This window comes from Xenopus laevis, chromosome 9_10L (assembly GCF_017654675.1).
Source record: "Xenopus laevis strain J_2021 chromosome 9_10L, Xenopus_laevis_v10.1, whole genome shotgun sequence".
NCBI classification, from domain to species: Eukaryota; Metazoa; Chordata; class Amphibia; order Anura; family Pipidae; genus Xenopus; species Xenopus laevis.
In genome coordinates this window covers 2,535,442-2,551,147 of record NC_054387.1, presented here as the reverse complement: position 1 = coordinate 2,551,147, position 15,706 = coordinate 2,535,442, and the positions used below count along the sequence as shown (strand labels likewise).

At 43.5% G+C, this 15,706-nt stretch overlaps 2 protein-coding genes across 3 annotated transcripts; one reads left to right on the top strand and one right to left on the bottom strand.

Annotated features, from left to right (window-relative positions):
• Positions 1 to 4,761: 4,761 nt before the first annotated feature.
• LOC108700786 (dickkopf-related protein 3) lies at positions 4,762 to 7,805 on the top strand. The gene is made up of 4 exons (XM_018234741.2): positions 4,762 to 4,923; positions 6,049 to 6,223; positions 7,382 to 7,577; positions 7,681 to 7,805. Exons 1-4 carry the CDS (start codon positions 4,786 to 4,788, stop codon positions 7,730 to 7,732), a joined length of 561 nt encoding a protein of 186 aa, XP_018090230.1. The 5' UTR covers positions 4,762 to 4,785; the 3' UTR covers positions 7,733 to 7,805.
• Positions 7,806 to 9,248: 1,443 nt separating this feature from the next.
• arl5c.L (ADP ribosylation factor like GTPase 5C L homeolog) lies at positions 9,249 to 15,322 on the bottom strand. 2 transcript variants are annotated; one of them, NM_001087409.1, is given in 6 exon segments: positions 9,413 to 10,665; positions 11,450 to 11,601; positions 11,707 to 11,790; positions 12,759 to 12,906; positions 13,568 to 13,628; positions 15,188 to 15,252. In NM_001087409.1, coding segments are annotated over 6 exon segments (540 nt in total). In that variant the 5' UTR covers positions 15,234 to 15,252; the 3' UTR covers positions 9,413 to 10,616.
• Between the last annotated feature and the right edge of the window lie 384 nt (positions 15,323 to 15,706).

Below are 15,706 nucleotides of genomic sequence, written 5' to 3'. Positions count from 1 at the left end.
ATTTTGAACTGTAGCTAAAGTGCCTCCTTCTCCTCTCTGAAGAACTAAGAAAGATGGAAAATGAGTACTTTCAGTGTCACCGTTTTGCCCTAATCAATGAAAGAAAGCCTGGGACGTGGGATTTGTGTCTTAGTCTTACAGATAAGGAGGAGTTCATTATACAGGATGTGCAACTGTGGCTAAAGTGCCTCCTTTTCCTCCCTGAAGACCCAATGACATTGGAGAATGAGAACTTTCAATGTCACTGTTCTGACCTGATTAGTGAAAGCCTTGGACCTGGGATTTGTGTCTTAGTCTTACAGATAAGGAAGAGTTCATTCTGCCCTGATTAGTGAAAGCCTTGGACCTCAGTGTCCAGTCCCGCTGTATGTGAATAAGGGGCCCATTTGGAACTGTATAAGGAGGGGCCCGTTTGGATCTGACCTCTATTCCTTTGTGTCCCTTATTTGAGTTTATTATTGTGTTAGTGTGGGAGCGTTTCTGCTCCCCCTGTTGTGCAGTGAGCTGGAGGGTTGCTATGTAATTATATATAAACCATTCAATAGCTCTGAATAATTGGACGAAGATTTGCAGCATAAGGAGCGGCTCTGTAGCAGTGAATGTGCCCACGCTGCCCCCACAATCCTGTCGTTCATTATACTGGAGATAAACAACACGTGCCCCCATCTACTTCCATATCATATGTGATCTGTGTTAATTGGTGCATACAATTAGTAATTAATACAGATTCTCATTACACGGCAGCTCTAAAATCAGTTCATTCGGAAGAGTCAGGCTAATCAGCCCCACGGCCAGAGCCCACTGAGCATGTGCAGAGCCACTGACTCTCTACAGATGGAGGGACAGGGCATTACTGTGTTAGCAGTGGCGCCCCCTGTCTGTCAGCGGTGGTATAATCCTAGTGTATATTGATGAGATGTGGATATTGCACTTTCCTCACACCACAGGGTCAACAGTGAGGGGGGGAAGCAGAGTAAACATTGTGTTAGCGGCTCATTAGTGGAACAAGCAGGAGCAGGAGACAGACAAACCTAATCCCCTGGACAAACAGACCCAGGGACATGTGCCTAATCCTCGCTCTGCCAGAGACACCCGAACACCCTCCTTTTGCAGAGCATCACCCCTAGATTCCCAGTGGCACATCCCTATAGTGCAGAGCATCACCCCTAGACTCCCAGTGGCACATCCCTATAGTGCAGAGCATCACCCCTAGACTCCCAATGGAACATCCCTATAGTGCCAGTGTATAAAGAGCAGGAGCCAAGCATGCAGGGAGTTGCACATGGGTTCTACTTATTAAAGTCATACTTATTGGCCTAGATGTTGCAATACACACACAGACACACAGACACACACAATCCGTTGCCATAGCCACTTGCAAACTGACACAACAGAACCTCCCTGGAGACGCCGGCACATATAGACCCTGCCACTGGCACTTACCTGTTCACCCACCTATTCCCTGCCATGAACTCTTGCCCAGCAAGTGACAGTTGCACAAGCGCTCCCCATTTAACACCCCTGCTCACCCCTGTCCTTCCAGAGACCCTTATCCAGCTCCAGGAACCTCTACCCTTCAAGAGATCTTGCACAACTGCATCTATAAAAGTATTTTTTTATCTAGTTTACATAGCTATAAATGGCTTTTATGAAATATATAAATATATACAAAGCTGGGCCAAGGAGCTTTGGCACCCAAGTACCCAGAGCAACAGCGACGTAACTACTCACTGGCAGGCCCTGGTATAGGATGAGCACCTGGGCCTCCCTGTCGGGCCCTCCCCCGTATGAATTGCGTGCGCTGTAAAATCTCCCCCTGCCCAACCATCCACGATATCTATTATCGTGGCTCTGGTGGGCCCCAAGAGGGTGCGGACCCAGGTGCCATCGCACCCCCTGCACCCCTGGTAGTTACGCCACTGCAGAGCAAGGGTGAGTTGTTGGGGTTCACACTGGGCCTCCCAACAAAAAATCTGCCATCCAGGACCCACTGTCACAAGAATTAGCAGGAGACAGTGCCAAATGGAATAGAGATTATACTGGTCAGTGTCGGACTTGGGTGTCCAGAGCCCATGGAGGCCACCACCTTAAGGACTGACCACCAGTGTGGGACTGGCCCATTGGGATACCAGGAAAACTCCCGTTGGGCCCAGATGTCAGTGGCCTCTTGTTTCTAAACATTTGGCCTATTTCATGGTCATTTCTTATTTCTTCATGAGGAAAAATGCTTAATAAAGGGAGAATATAGTAAGTAGATATGAAAGACTAGGAGAATAAAGAGGCGAGGAGGAATAATAGTTTGGAAAGGTTTTTTCTGGTGGGTTTACAGTTTTAGGTTTTCTGGTGGGCCCAAGGTCTAAGGCTTTCTGGTGGGCCCCTGGCATCCCAGTCCGACACTGCTGACCACCCCCCCCCCAGTTATGAGCTCAGCTCCCGCACTCCGTCCAGCCCAGTCCAACTCTGATATTGGATTATGATAGAGAAAAGAAAGAAGCCAAACTGGAGCCCACTAATTGCATGGAGCCAATGACTGATTAAGAGACAGTGATGGAAGGAGACAAGAGAGACAGTGATGGAACCTGCTCAAAACCGTGTGTACCCCAATAAAACAGAGGTCTCCTCCAATTTTCCCAAAACCGTAGCCCTTCCCCTAGACGGGTTCCTCTGGCACCGGCTCTTAATGATGTCCCTGTATATAAGAATTATTAGGTGCCATTCTCATGCCCCTTCTTATTACACGGGACTATTTGTTATTGCTCAGGCCTATGAGAAGAATATTAATTGCAGGTGTAACTGTCGCTATTATAAGTAATGATACCCGCCCACTCTCATGTCTGTATTCATTCAGCATCATTAGCAGTGTAATAATAATAATAATAATAATTCAGTAGAAGGGGACATAACCCGAGTTGGTTTCTCTACTCTCCATATTATTATGGGACTTAGTAAATGGGGCTAAAAAAAAAGACAAAGCCCAAGTGACTAATGGGAAAGTTTTCTATTTGCCAAACGCCTATAATGCAGCCCCCAGACCCCCCGCCGAGTTTGCTCTTCACTGTTTATATGACACACACTGCCCAGTGGGATCTCGTCTCCAGGAGGGTCTGACGAGATGTATCACTCAATTAATGATCCCGTCACTAATTAGCCGTGATGCTGGCGGGGGCTTCAGCTTCCTGGAGACCAACTGCAGGGGGGCCGTGTGTCTCTACACTGGCGTCAGCCTTTCCCTGTACATTGGAGAGGATTTTGGAAATGCATCCTACAAAAATCTCCAAAAATGTCGGAACTTGGGGCCCAGTACAAGGGTTAAAGAGATGCCCCTCCTGGGAATACCCAGAATGCTTCATTCATAACTGCCCCCATAGAAGAAGCACAGGATGTTTTTATTTCCTCTTTACTGAACCTGGAAACAAACAGGAAGAGCCATAGGAAACGTCTGTAGTGTCTGGAGGTCAACCCCATGCCCAAAATATGAACCAAAATACCTTTATTCCATTACAGACAATGGGAATCCTTGCATGCCACCCCTTACAGCTATGAGACCTGTTATCCAGAATGCTCAGGACCTGGGGTTTCCGGATAAGGGGTCTTTTCTAATTTGGATCTCCATATCTAATGTAATAAAAGGCACTGAATTTGCCCAGTAATCCATAACAACCAATTAGCAGGTAGCATTTACTAGTCACCTGTTTCAATGCAAAAATCTTATTGGTTGTCATAGGTTACTGCTCCTGGGCAAATTTAGTGCCTTATATTACATATGGGGGTAAGTCTACTAAATAATCATTTAAACATGAAATAAACCCAATAGGGGTTTTATGGGGTATTATGGATAATGGATCTTTCCGTAATTTGGGTCTTCATACCTTGAGTCTTGTAGAAAATCCTGTAAACATAAAATAAACCCAATAGGATTGCTTTGCCCCCAATAAGGATTAATTATATTTTATATGTGATCAAGTACAAGATACAGGTATGGGACCTGTTATCCAGAATACTCAAGACCTGGGGGTTTCTGGATAAGGGATCTTTTTTTGTAATTTGGATCTTCATACCTTAAGGCTAGTAAAAAAATCATATAAACGTTAAATGAACCCAATAGGCTTCCAATAAGGATTACTTATATTTCAGGTGGGATCAAGTACAAGGTACAGGTATGGGACCTGTTATCCACAATGCTCAGGAACTGGGGGCTTCCGGATAACGGATCTTTCTGTACTTTGGATCTTCATACCTTAAATCTACTAGAAAATCATATAAACATGAAATAAACCCAATAGGCTGGTTTTGCCTCCAATAAGGATTAATTATATTTTAGTTGGGATCAAGTACAAGTGACTGTTTTATTATTACACAGAAAAAGGGAATCATTTTTAAACATTTGGATTATTTGGATAAATAATGGGAGACGGCTTTTCCGTAATTCTGAGATTTGTGGATAACGGGTTTCTGGATTACAGATCAGACACCTGTATTACAAAGACAAAGGAAACATATATTATGCAGCAATGCTGGCAATATTCCTAGTGCATTTACATGGGCTAGTTGCTATTGTAAATACTCAGCACACAGAGGGTTAATGTCAGTGGGTCCCCGGGAGGCTGCTGGGTAATTGGGTTTGTTTGTCTGTAGGTGGGAGATTGTTCCGGGGGCAATTAGGTTAAGCTGATAATTACTGATTGCCCCATTATGTAGGTAAACAGACAGCAGAGGGCAGTATGGGGGGGTGTCCCTTTATATAGAGCGTCAGCTCCTGGGTGTGAGTCACTTCTCGGTGCTACAATGAAGCTGTTGGTCTCCGTCTCTCTCCTGCCTTGTGCTCAGGCCTATATCTGGGCTTGGCTTCTCTCAATGCCCTATAACAACCCCCAGGATTCTGCCGGACTCACCCCCATCTCCAGCACCTCCAGAGGACCCACCGTAAGTCCTGACCCCCTTCATATTACCCCCCACTTCTCCATCCTGGATTCACTTACAGCTCAAACGGCTCATTTGTATTATATTATAGAATGGCAACTTTTCAATTGGTCTTCGTTTTTTCTTATTTATAGTTTTTAAGTTATTTCCCTTCTTCTTCTGATTCTTTCCAGCTTTCAAATGGGGGTCACTGACCCCATGTAAAAAACACATTTTCTGTAAGGCTATAAAAGTATTGTTATTGTTCCTTTTTTTCTTTTCTTTTTATTCTTTACTTTTTCTTATTTTATAGTTTTTTTTAATTCTTTGCCTTCTTCTGACTCTTTTCAGCTTTCAAATGGGGGTCGCTGACCCCATGTAAAAAAACACATTTTCTGTAAGGCTACAAATGTATTGTTATTGTTACTTTTTTCTTTTCTTTTTATTCTTTTTCTTATTTTATAGTTTTTTAAGTTATTTGCCTTCTTCTTCTGACTCTTTCCAGCTTTCAAATGGGGGTCGCTGACCCCATCTAAAAAACAAATGCTCTGTAAGGCTACAAATGTATTGTTATTGCTAATTTTTATTCCTCATCTTTTTATTCTTTACTTTTTTTTTTTTACTTTACTTTATTGTTACTTTTTTTAATTCTTTACTTTTTCTTATTTTATAGTTTTTGAGTTGTCTTCTTCTTCTGACTCTTTCCAGCTTACAAATAGGGGTCACTGACCCCATCTAAAATATAAATGCTTTGTAAGGCTACAAATGTATTGTTATTGCTACTTTTTATTCCTCATCTTTCTATTCAGGCCTCTCCTATTCACATTCCAGTCACTAATTCAGCTCAATGCATGGTTGCTAGGGGAATTTGGACCCTAACAACCAGATTGCCAAAACTGGAGAGCTGCTGAATAAAAAGCTAAATACATCAAAAACCACAAATTATACAAAATGAAAACCAATTGTAAATGGTCTCAGAATACCCCTCTCTGCATCATACTAACAGTTCATTTAAAGGGGAACAACCCCTTTAAATTGAATAGGCCCCAAATTCAGGTATTTCTGGGTAATGGGTTTCCGGATAGGAGTTCATTGTCAATAGAAACTGTAACATTGTTTAAAAACCTTTCCCTGTTTTTTTCCCTCCAGGTGCAGTGCGACCATGACCGCGGCTGTGGGCGGGGCCTATTCTGCGACCGGCATTTCGGTCTGTGCGTCGCTCTCCGACACGAGGGGCAATACTGCCGGAAGGATTCGCAGTGCGTCCGGGGGTTGGGCTGCATGTACGGCCGCTGCCAACGCATCATTCCAGGGGGACACGAGGGTAAGTGAAATGTCTGATTGGTTGCTATGGGTTACTGGACCAGGGAGAAACTTAACAACCAGCAGGAAGTCAAGGAAATAAAGGTTTTCCAAAGTAGAATTTAAATAACGTGTGTCATACATCGGATACTGAACGATAGCTTTATAGAAAGCTATTTGTGACTATTAATTAATCTATTTAATTGTGCCCTGTTGTCATTTCAACCTACCTCCTTCCTCATGGAAAGTACAGGTATGGGACCTGTTATCCACAATGCTCCGGATAACAGAGCTTCCCATAATTAGGATCTTCATACCTTATGGCTACTAGAAAATCATATAAACATGAAATAAACCCAATAGTCTGGTTTTGCCTCCAATAAGGATTAATTATATCTTAGTTGGGATCAAGTACAAGCTACTGTTTTATTATTACACAGAAAAAGGGAATTGTTTTTTAAAATATGGATAATTTGGATAAAACAGAGTCTATGGGCGAGGGCCTTCACAATAATTCAGATCTTTCTGGATAACGGGTTTTTCCGGATAACGAATCCCATACCTGTATTAACTCTCTATTGTACCCTGTTGTCATTCCAACCTACCTCCTTCCTCATGGAAAGTACAGGTATGGGAACCTGTTATCCACAATGCTTGGAACCTGGGTCCTTCTGGATAATGGATCTTTCTGTAATTTGGATCTTCATACCTTAATTCTACTAGAAAATCATATAAACATGAAATAAACCCAATAGGCTGGTTTTGCCTCCAATAAGGATTAATTATTACTTAGTTGGGATCAAGTACAAGCGACTGTTTTATTATTACACAGAACAAGGAAATTATTTTTATTATTTGATTATAATGGAGTCTATGGGAGATGGCTTTTTTGTAATTTGGAGCTTTCCAGATAACAGATCCTATACCTGTATAAGGGAAATATTTCACAGCCCCTTGGGATCGATATAGTAATGAGTTATGTGGTGCCCCCCATATGATGAGGGTGGGGGTGAGGGTGGAGCAGCTAGAGCAGGGGTCAAGTCCATGTATTTGCCGGTCTGTGGCAGAATTGCATGAGATCTCATCTGTTTGGGGGTCCCACATATGGAGATTTGATTGTACAACCTGATTGGGAGCACTTTGTGGCTTTTCCTCGTCTCACTGAATTTTTTGTCACTAGGGGCCCGATGCCGACAAGACAAAGACTGCTCCCCAAATATGTGCTGCGCCCGACACCACGGGGAGATGATCTGTAAGAGGAGACTCCCTCTGGGGGGCAGTTGCTTCGTTCCAGAGGGGGGTCTGGCCTTTAGTATCAATCAGCTTTGCCCCTGTGAGGAGGGTCTGATCTGCAGCGCTGCGCACCCCCAACGAGAGTAAGTAGCTCATTACTATACATTGTACCCCCGAGCGACAGTCGCATTTGCACCATAGACACAGTCAAGGCCACACTAACCCTCACTCTCTCTATTTCTACAGGAAGGAATTTATTTATAGTCCCGGCTCGGACTGGAAGTGCTCGGCCCCCTGAACCCCCACTTCCCTCCTGCACCTGCTTTGTAAATACCCTGTACATATCTGTATAATAAAGATCTTTATTCTCACATTCTCGTTTCATTTCCTACTAAATATTTCATATAATTTATATTTGTCATTTCATCAACACAAACGTTATTTGCAAGTGATCGCCGTCCTTTTCTATCCTCTGCACTGCTGGTTCTGACTGCCGGCACCATGGAAACAGCCAACACTCCATTACCCACAATGCTCTGCAAATATCACACCAGTGTGAGAAACGGAGTCAGAGCAGCAGTGTTTCAGGGACACGGACTATTTCCAACCGCAAATAATGCATTTCTGATGAATAATATAAAAAAAGGGTAAATTTTATTGTGTATTTTTTAGTTGTAATATTGGTGTGTAGGTGCATCTCAGGTCATTTTGCCTGGTCATGTGCTTTCAGAAAGAGCCAGCACTTTAGGATGGAACTGCTTTCTGGCAGCCTGTTGTTTCTCCTACTCAATGTAACTGAAGGAGTCTCAGTGGGACCTGGATTTTACTATTGAGTGTTGTTCTTAGATCTACCAGGCAGCTGTTATCTTGTGTTAGGGAGCTGCTATCTGGTTACCTTCCCATTGTTCTGTTGTTAGGCTGCTGGGGGAAATGGAGGGGGTGATATCACTCCAACTTGCAGTAAAGAGAGACTGAAGTTTATCAGAGCACAAGTCACATGACTGGGGGCAGCTGGGAAACTGACAATATGTCTAGCCCCATGTCAGATTTCAAAATTGAATATAAAAAACTCTGTTTGTTCTTTTGAGAAATGGATTTCAGTGCAGAATTCTGCTGGAGCAGCACTATTAACTGATGTGTTTTGAAAGAAATTTTTTTTTTCCCCATGACAGTATCCCTTTAAGTATTTCTACAAACACACTGCTACGCAATATGTTGGCGCTATATCAATACATGTTAATAATAAACTGAGACCCACTTGTAGTAACATGAAGTGTCCACAGAGTGGCACTGCTGCTTGCTAAGAATAATATTGGGTAAAGCATGCTGGGAGCTGTAGTCCACATACATCTAGGCATGAATATTGTGTATTGATTGAAGATCCTTTATAGAGAAAACCCCAGGACTTGAGCATTCTGGATAATAGATCTAACCGGTGTAGCTAAAGTGGAATTGGAAGGTGCTGATCCAAATAACAGAAAGATAATTTATGTGGGAAAACCCCAAGTTCTGAGCATTCTGGATAATAGATCCAACCTGTGTCGCTAAAGTGGAATTGGAAGGTTGATCCAAATTACAGAAAGATCCATTTTATGGAAAACCCCCAGGACCTGAGCATTCTGGATAATAGATCCAACTGGTGTAGCTAAAGTGACACAGACGCATCACAGACTGACAGTTTGTGGCCGGCAGTTACCCCTTGCCATTTAGCACAGCTGCATCTGATCACATGACCCGCACCCTCACCAACCACTTCCTTTTCCCCCTGGGTGCGAAACAACAGCTGCTGCTTCCCTTAAAGACACAGACACAAGTTTTTGAAAAATGAAAAAAAAAAAAACACAATTTTATTTCTGTAACAGCTAAAACTTTTTTTGCTATGACACCGCCTAGCCGACCGTGAAAAATCTCAATATTATACATATTTACATCGGGGGTTAAAAAGTAGAAATAAAAACAGGTGAATTGCGCCGACCCTTTTTTTTTTTTTTTTACATTGTATGTAGCACCAGTTACACTCCAGCTACACACACACACATATGTATATATACACACACACACACACACACACACACACACATATGTATACACACACACCTGATGGAGTTAAAGGCAAAGCGAACCCTATAAAAAAAATAAATAAACCTTGCATGTGGGATGTAGCCCTTATATATACACAATATAAAAACAGGAGAGTCTTCGCATAATTCATGCTAAATACATTTTAAAACAAATATATCGGCCCCTTTAACTTGTAAGGGCGCCTGTAACTTTAAGGGGACAGTCGGACCCTCCTCTGCCATAGAGAGAGCCCACAGCATGCTGGGTAGGAGGAAGTGAGGTAGTTATGTGCATAGATTTAAAGGAGCGGTGGGATGGCTTAGGGTAAGAAGCACACGCGAAGATTCAGGGAGATTTAGTCGCCCTGACTTCGGGCGACTTCGTAAAACTAAGCGGTCCAAGTGCCATCCCACTGGCGATTTAGATTCTAGCCTGCGGGAAGGCTTTTCGTGAAGATTAGTCGCCTGAAGAAGAGTTGATTTGTTGCCCGGGCGACTAAATCTCCCAAATCTTAGCATTTAAAGGGGAAGTTAATATAATCAAGCGTTGTTCTCTGCCAATAAGAATCCGTTACAGAATCCATATAAAACATACATTACATTATCTTAGGACTTTGGCACAAAATGACCTTATCTACATATTGGCATTAATAGATATAGGCGGGAGGTGCCATGTCGCTTGCTCTTTCAAAGAGCGACAAGAAGAATAATATATAGATATGAATACTTTATACACATAGGCTCCCGCTGATACCCTGACCCGTTAGTACTAGTGTTTCCATGGAGACAGGGCTCAGCAATGCGGAGGCCAAGCAGAAACTGGAACATCGTTGCAGTTGGTTTTCTGCGGGAAGTTCCTTCTCACTCAAGTCCGTGGAAAGTAAGAACCAGATCAGAACAGATCTGACGGGGCAGATGGGAGCGATCATGAGCAACTCGGTTATTTCCAGCACGGAAGGAGGCTCCGCCCACTCGAGGCCGAAACATCGAATTTCGCAATTTCACAGCAGCAACAACTTTGATCGTTATTACAAAAAGCATCCGACATGTTATAAAAAATACTTGAGTATAAAAAATAAGTGTCCAACACTGATGAAATAAATAAAGTCCTTTCCGGGGGCGTCAGTTGGCTGTGACGCGAGATTTCAACCAATCGAGTCCTGCCGGTAACCTGGAGAAGAGAGAGAGAAACAATATTTACTATACATGTCCCAACAACCAGGATACGACTCCGTTTCTTTATGCAATGGTTAAGGGTTTGCATAGGGTTAAAGAATGGCTAACTTTTCAATTGGTCTTCGTTAATGAGTTTTTTCATTACGGGGGTCACTGACCCCGTGTAAAAAAACAAATGTTCTGTAAGGCTACACATTTATTGTTATATTCCTCATCTTTCTATTCAGGCCTCTAATATTCATATTCCGGTCTCTTATTCAAATCAATGCATGGTTGCTAGGGGAATTTGGACCCTAGTAACTAGATTGCTAAAATTGCTGGAGAGCTGCCGAGTAAAGACCCTTTCCAGCTTTCAAATGGGGGTCACTGACCCCATATAAAAAACAAATGCTCTGTAAGGCTACAATTGTATTGTTAGTTACTTTTTATTCCTCATCTTTCTATTCAGGCCTCTCCTATTCATATTCCAGTCTCTTATTCATATCAGTGCATGGTTGCTAGGGGAATTTGGATCCTAGCAACCAGATGGCTGAAATTACAAACAGCTGAATAAAAAGCTAAATAACAAAAACAAAAATTAATAAAAAATGAAAACCAATTACAAATTGTCTCAGAATATCCCTCTCTACATCATACTAAGGGTTAATTTAAAGGGGAACAACCTCTTTAATGGACAGGGTGACTTCCCACTGACACTACAGAGCGTTCTAAGTCTGAATCAGACGTTTTGTATGAAGGTCAACAGGACGGGGGTTAATGTCAGTGTTGATGAGACTCACCCTTCCCCTGTGAGGGCACAGCAGCCCTGGATGTGCCAGGCTCGGTCCCTGATGGCCCCAAGTGCCAGACAAGTGGAAATTTCGGACGCCGTCATGGAGTCTTTGACATCTTGCTTGTTGGCAAAAATCAATATGGCTGCCTCTTTTAGCTCCTGCGGCACAAACATATACAGTTTGGGGGTGAGAAAGAGTTGCCCCCAGGGGGGACAGAGGGTGAAGGGCATTGTGGGTAATATCCAAGAAGATCGTCAGCTCACCTCGTGTGACAGCATCTTGTACAACTCCTCCCGGGTCTCGGGCAGCCGCTCCCGATCAGTGCTGTCTATCACCAATATGACAAACTGAAAGAGTTAAAACAAGGGGAGTCAACACCCCAAATTCTGCACGTACATTGCACAGGGGAGGATTGGCTGCTTCTCTCCTGCAAGTAACCAATGGCTGCACCTGGGGGCGGACCCTCCGGGCACAACAATTATTTGCAAATGAAATCAGTGTCCGTCATTTTCTATTCCCTGCACTGGGGGTTCTGACTACTTAAAGGGATGTAGTTCATCAGTTAATAGTGCTGCTCCAGCAGAATTCTGCACTGAAATCCATTTCTCAAAAGAGCAAACTTGATTTTTTTTATATTCAATTTTGAAATCTGACATGGGGCTAGACATATTGTCAATTTCCCAGCTGCCCCCGGTCATGTGATTTGTGCTCTGATAAACTTCAGCCTCTCTTTACTGCTGTACTGCAAGTTGGACTGATATCACCCTTCCCACCAGCAGCCTAACAACAGAACAATGGGAAGGTAACCAGATAGCAGCTCCCTAACACAAGATAACAGCTGCCTGGTAGATCTAGGAACAACACTCAATAGTAAAATCCAGGTCCCACTGAGACACATTCAGTTACATTGAGTAGGAGAAACAACAGGCTGCCAGAAAGCAGTTCCATCCTAAAGTGCTGGCTCTTTCTGAAATCACATGACCAGGCAAAATGAGCTGAGATGCACCTACACACCAATATTACAACTAAATACACTTGCTGCTTCAGGAATGACATTTTATATTGTACAGTGAATTGTTTAGTGTCATTTAGAAATTAAAACAACATCATAAAAATCATGACAGAATCCCTTTAACAACGTGCAGAATCCAGCGGATCTACAGACCATGAAAAAAGCATTCGCAGAAGAGTGCAAGGTCGACTTCTGCTACACTGTTCACGGAGTCAGAACCAGCAGTGCAGAAAGGGACTGGCCGATACAATTACCTTGTCACGGTTACATTTTCTTTGTTACGAATGTGTTTGTGTCGCTCACCTCGGTATTGGAGTAGTAACTGTTCCAGGTGGCCCTGAGAGTCTCCTGCCCCCCGATATCCCACATGAGGAAGTGCGTGTTCCTCGATATGATCTCCTCCACGTTGCTGCCGATGGTCGGGGCCGTGTGCACCACTTCATTCATGAGGCTGTTGGGGGGAGAAGAAAGTGCACAGTCACATCACAATCCCAACAATGGAACCCCCCAAAACAAATCCACCCAGCCCTTCCTCATCGGCCCCCCAAAACTCTACATACTTCTTTAAAGGGGTTCTACACCTTTGCGTTTTAGTATAATGTAGAGAGGGATATTCTGAGACAATTTGCAATTGATTTTCATGGTTTTTGGGGGGTTTTAGATTTTTATTCAGCAGCTGCAATTTCCGCAAGCTAGTTGCTAGGGTCCAAATCCCCCTAGCAACCATGCACTGATTTGAATGAGAGACTGGAATATGAATAGGAGAGGCCTGAATATAAAGGTGAGGAATAAAAAGTAGCAATAACAATACATTTGTAGCCTTACAGAGTATTTGTTTTTTTAGATGGGGGTCAGCGACCCCCATTTGAAAACGGCAACAAATTAAAAAAATAAACAATGAAGACTAATTGAAAGGTTTCTTAGAATTGATCATTCTGTAACATACTAAAAGTTAACTTTAAAGTGAACCACCCCCAAAATACAAAGTAGAACAATGATAAAGGAGCTGAGCTATTTCTCACTTCTCTATAGTAAAACAAACAATGTCTTTGTCTTTTTAAATGGCTTCCCATCTGTCAGTCTGTCCAACTGTCAGGGGAGGGAATACTCACAACTGATAAAGGATCGTGGTTTTCCCGGCATTGTCCAGTCCCACAATGATAACCTTGTGCTCTGGAAAATAAAAGAGAGGGAGTCAGAAATGTAGCGATGGCACCGACAGCAGCAGCGGCGCAGCACAAGAAACGGAATATTACGTGTGATCAACTGAACCCCCCCACACCTGCTGCGGCTGCACTGTTTGATGTTTAGTGTGAAATCCCCTCTAAAGGACTTTAGCCCACTGAGCTTACACTCTAATGCAGCCTTCTATGCATAGGAAACAGGAGCAAACACATGAAGTGAGGCTCCCTAGTCACCAACTGTCAATTCTTATTAAGATGTATCCTAATGCTTTAACAACTGTTTAACGTGAGCTCATCAGAAGCCTGGCAATTAAAGGGTTTCGCCGGCTCATTTACTAAATTACAATTAATCTCCGTGTCCTGTCCGACAATTCAATCAGCTCCAATTCTGGACTGAGACTGAGCCCTGGGGCTCAGACAGGAACACAGAGATTCTAGCTGCCCCCCAAGATCCCCTTAAAGGGGTTGTTCACATTTCAGTTAACTGTTAGTATGACGTAGAGAGGGTTATTCTGAGACAATTTGTAATTGGTTTTCATTTTTTATTATTTGTGGTTTTTGACTTATTTAGCTTTTTATTCAGCATCTCTAACGCGCATCTCTAACGCGCATCTCTAACGCGCATCTCTAACGCGCATCTCTAACGTGTGGGTTTTTATAGATGTGGGAATAAAGGAATGTATAATATGTGTATAAGGAGTGGAGAGTGGGGAGGAGAGAGGGATATGGAATAATAACCTGAGGGAGGAGCCCGGCTGAGCACAACATTAGCCCCAGTAGCAGATTGAGGGGACTGAGTCTCTCCAGGGCCCCGGGGGCAACAGGGAAGGGCAAATGGGCAGTTAATAAAGAGAGAGAAGGAAGAAACCAAAGAAAGGAAGATGGGGGGGGGGGGTCAGTAGGAAAAGGGGAAGGACAAGTGGTCTCTACCCTATCCCTTAGTACAACAACTCCCAGCATCCTCCGCAGAGTTATACTACAACTCCCAGCACCCTCCCCCAGTACTACAACTCCCAGCACCCTCCCCCAGTACTACAACTCCCAACACCCTCCCCCAGTACTACAACTCCCAACACCCTCCAGAGTTATACTACAACTCCCAGCACCCTCCACAGAGTTATACTACAACTCCCAGCACCCTCCGCAGAGTTATACTACAACTTCCAGCACCCTCCCCCAGTACTACAACTACCAACACCATCCGCAGAGTTATGATACAACTCCCAGCACCCTCAACCAGTACTAAAACTCCCAACACCCTCCACAGTTAAACTACAACTCCCAGCACCCTCCCCAGTACTACAACTCCCAGCAACCTCTGCAGTTATACTACAACTCCTACTACCCTACCCCAGTACTACAACTCCCAGCACCTTCCGCAGAGTTAAAGGGAGTCCCCAGAAGCTGCTGATCAGTAACAAGCCGAGGACACAGACATATATATATATAATGATCTATACACACAGATATACAGACACATAATAAATATACAGATATAGTAAATAATAAAGGGCTAGAGGGGGAGGAGTTACTGATCCTATGACTCACCCTGGTTGCCGAAAATACTCATAATCCTCGTCAAAATGTTCCCCATGTTGGATCCAAGCCGGGACTGATCCGTCGCGTTTATACAAATCTTCACTTTCTCGCTAAGACATTTAACTGGCCCGTGATGTCACGCAGGCTCCGCCTACAACTAGACGTCCGGGGAGGGAGTTCTCCGCTGACGTCAATGGCTTTGGTAGTAGAGCCACGCCTATCCTGGATACTTGTGACGTACGGAAAATGAAGGCTGGGCTGTCCGAATTGCGAGGGAGTTTCCGCCCAGTCAGTGTCGGTTTCGCCTCAGAATCTCTCCTTTGTATATGGAGTCTTGACTCAGCACTCAGCTGCTCCCCAGTGATAAAATGAATAATAATAAACAATATTTTATTCTCAGAACAACGTCTTTATGGTCCTTAATAAAGTGACACTGTAAGGAACAGGCGCCATGTTGTGACCAGGCCTAGTGACTTGTCTGAACCTCCAAACTCCTTTCAACCAAGAACTTTCTTCAGAAATGTTTAA

Coding starts and splice junctions, on each gene's coding strand:
- LOC108700786 (XM_018234741.2), top strand. CDS start 4,786: ATGAAGCTGTTGGTCTCCGTCTCTCTCCTGCCTTGTGCTCAGGCCTAT. Junction 6,224..7,381: donor CATTCCAGGGGGACACGAGG/GTAAGTGAAATG, acceptor TTTTGTCACTAG/GGGCCCGATGCCGACAAGAC. Junction 7,578..7,680: donor GCTGCGCACCCCCAACGAGA/GTAAGTAGCTCA, acceptor CTATTTCTACAG/GAAGGAATTTATTTATAGTC.
- arl5c.L (XM_018234116.2), bottom strand. CDS start 12,902: ATGAATGAAGTGGTGCACACGGCCCCGACCATCGGCAGCAACGTGGAG. Junction 11,602..11,706: donor ACAAGATGCTGTCACACGAG/GTGAGCTGACGA, acceptor TTTGTGCCGCAG/GAGCTAAAAGAGGCAGCCAT. Junction 10,666..11,449: donor TGTGCCCTCACAGGGGAAGG/GTGAGTCTCATC, acceptor TCTCTTCTCCAG/GTTACCGGCAGGACTCGATT.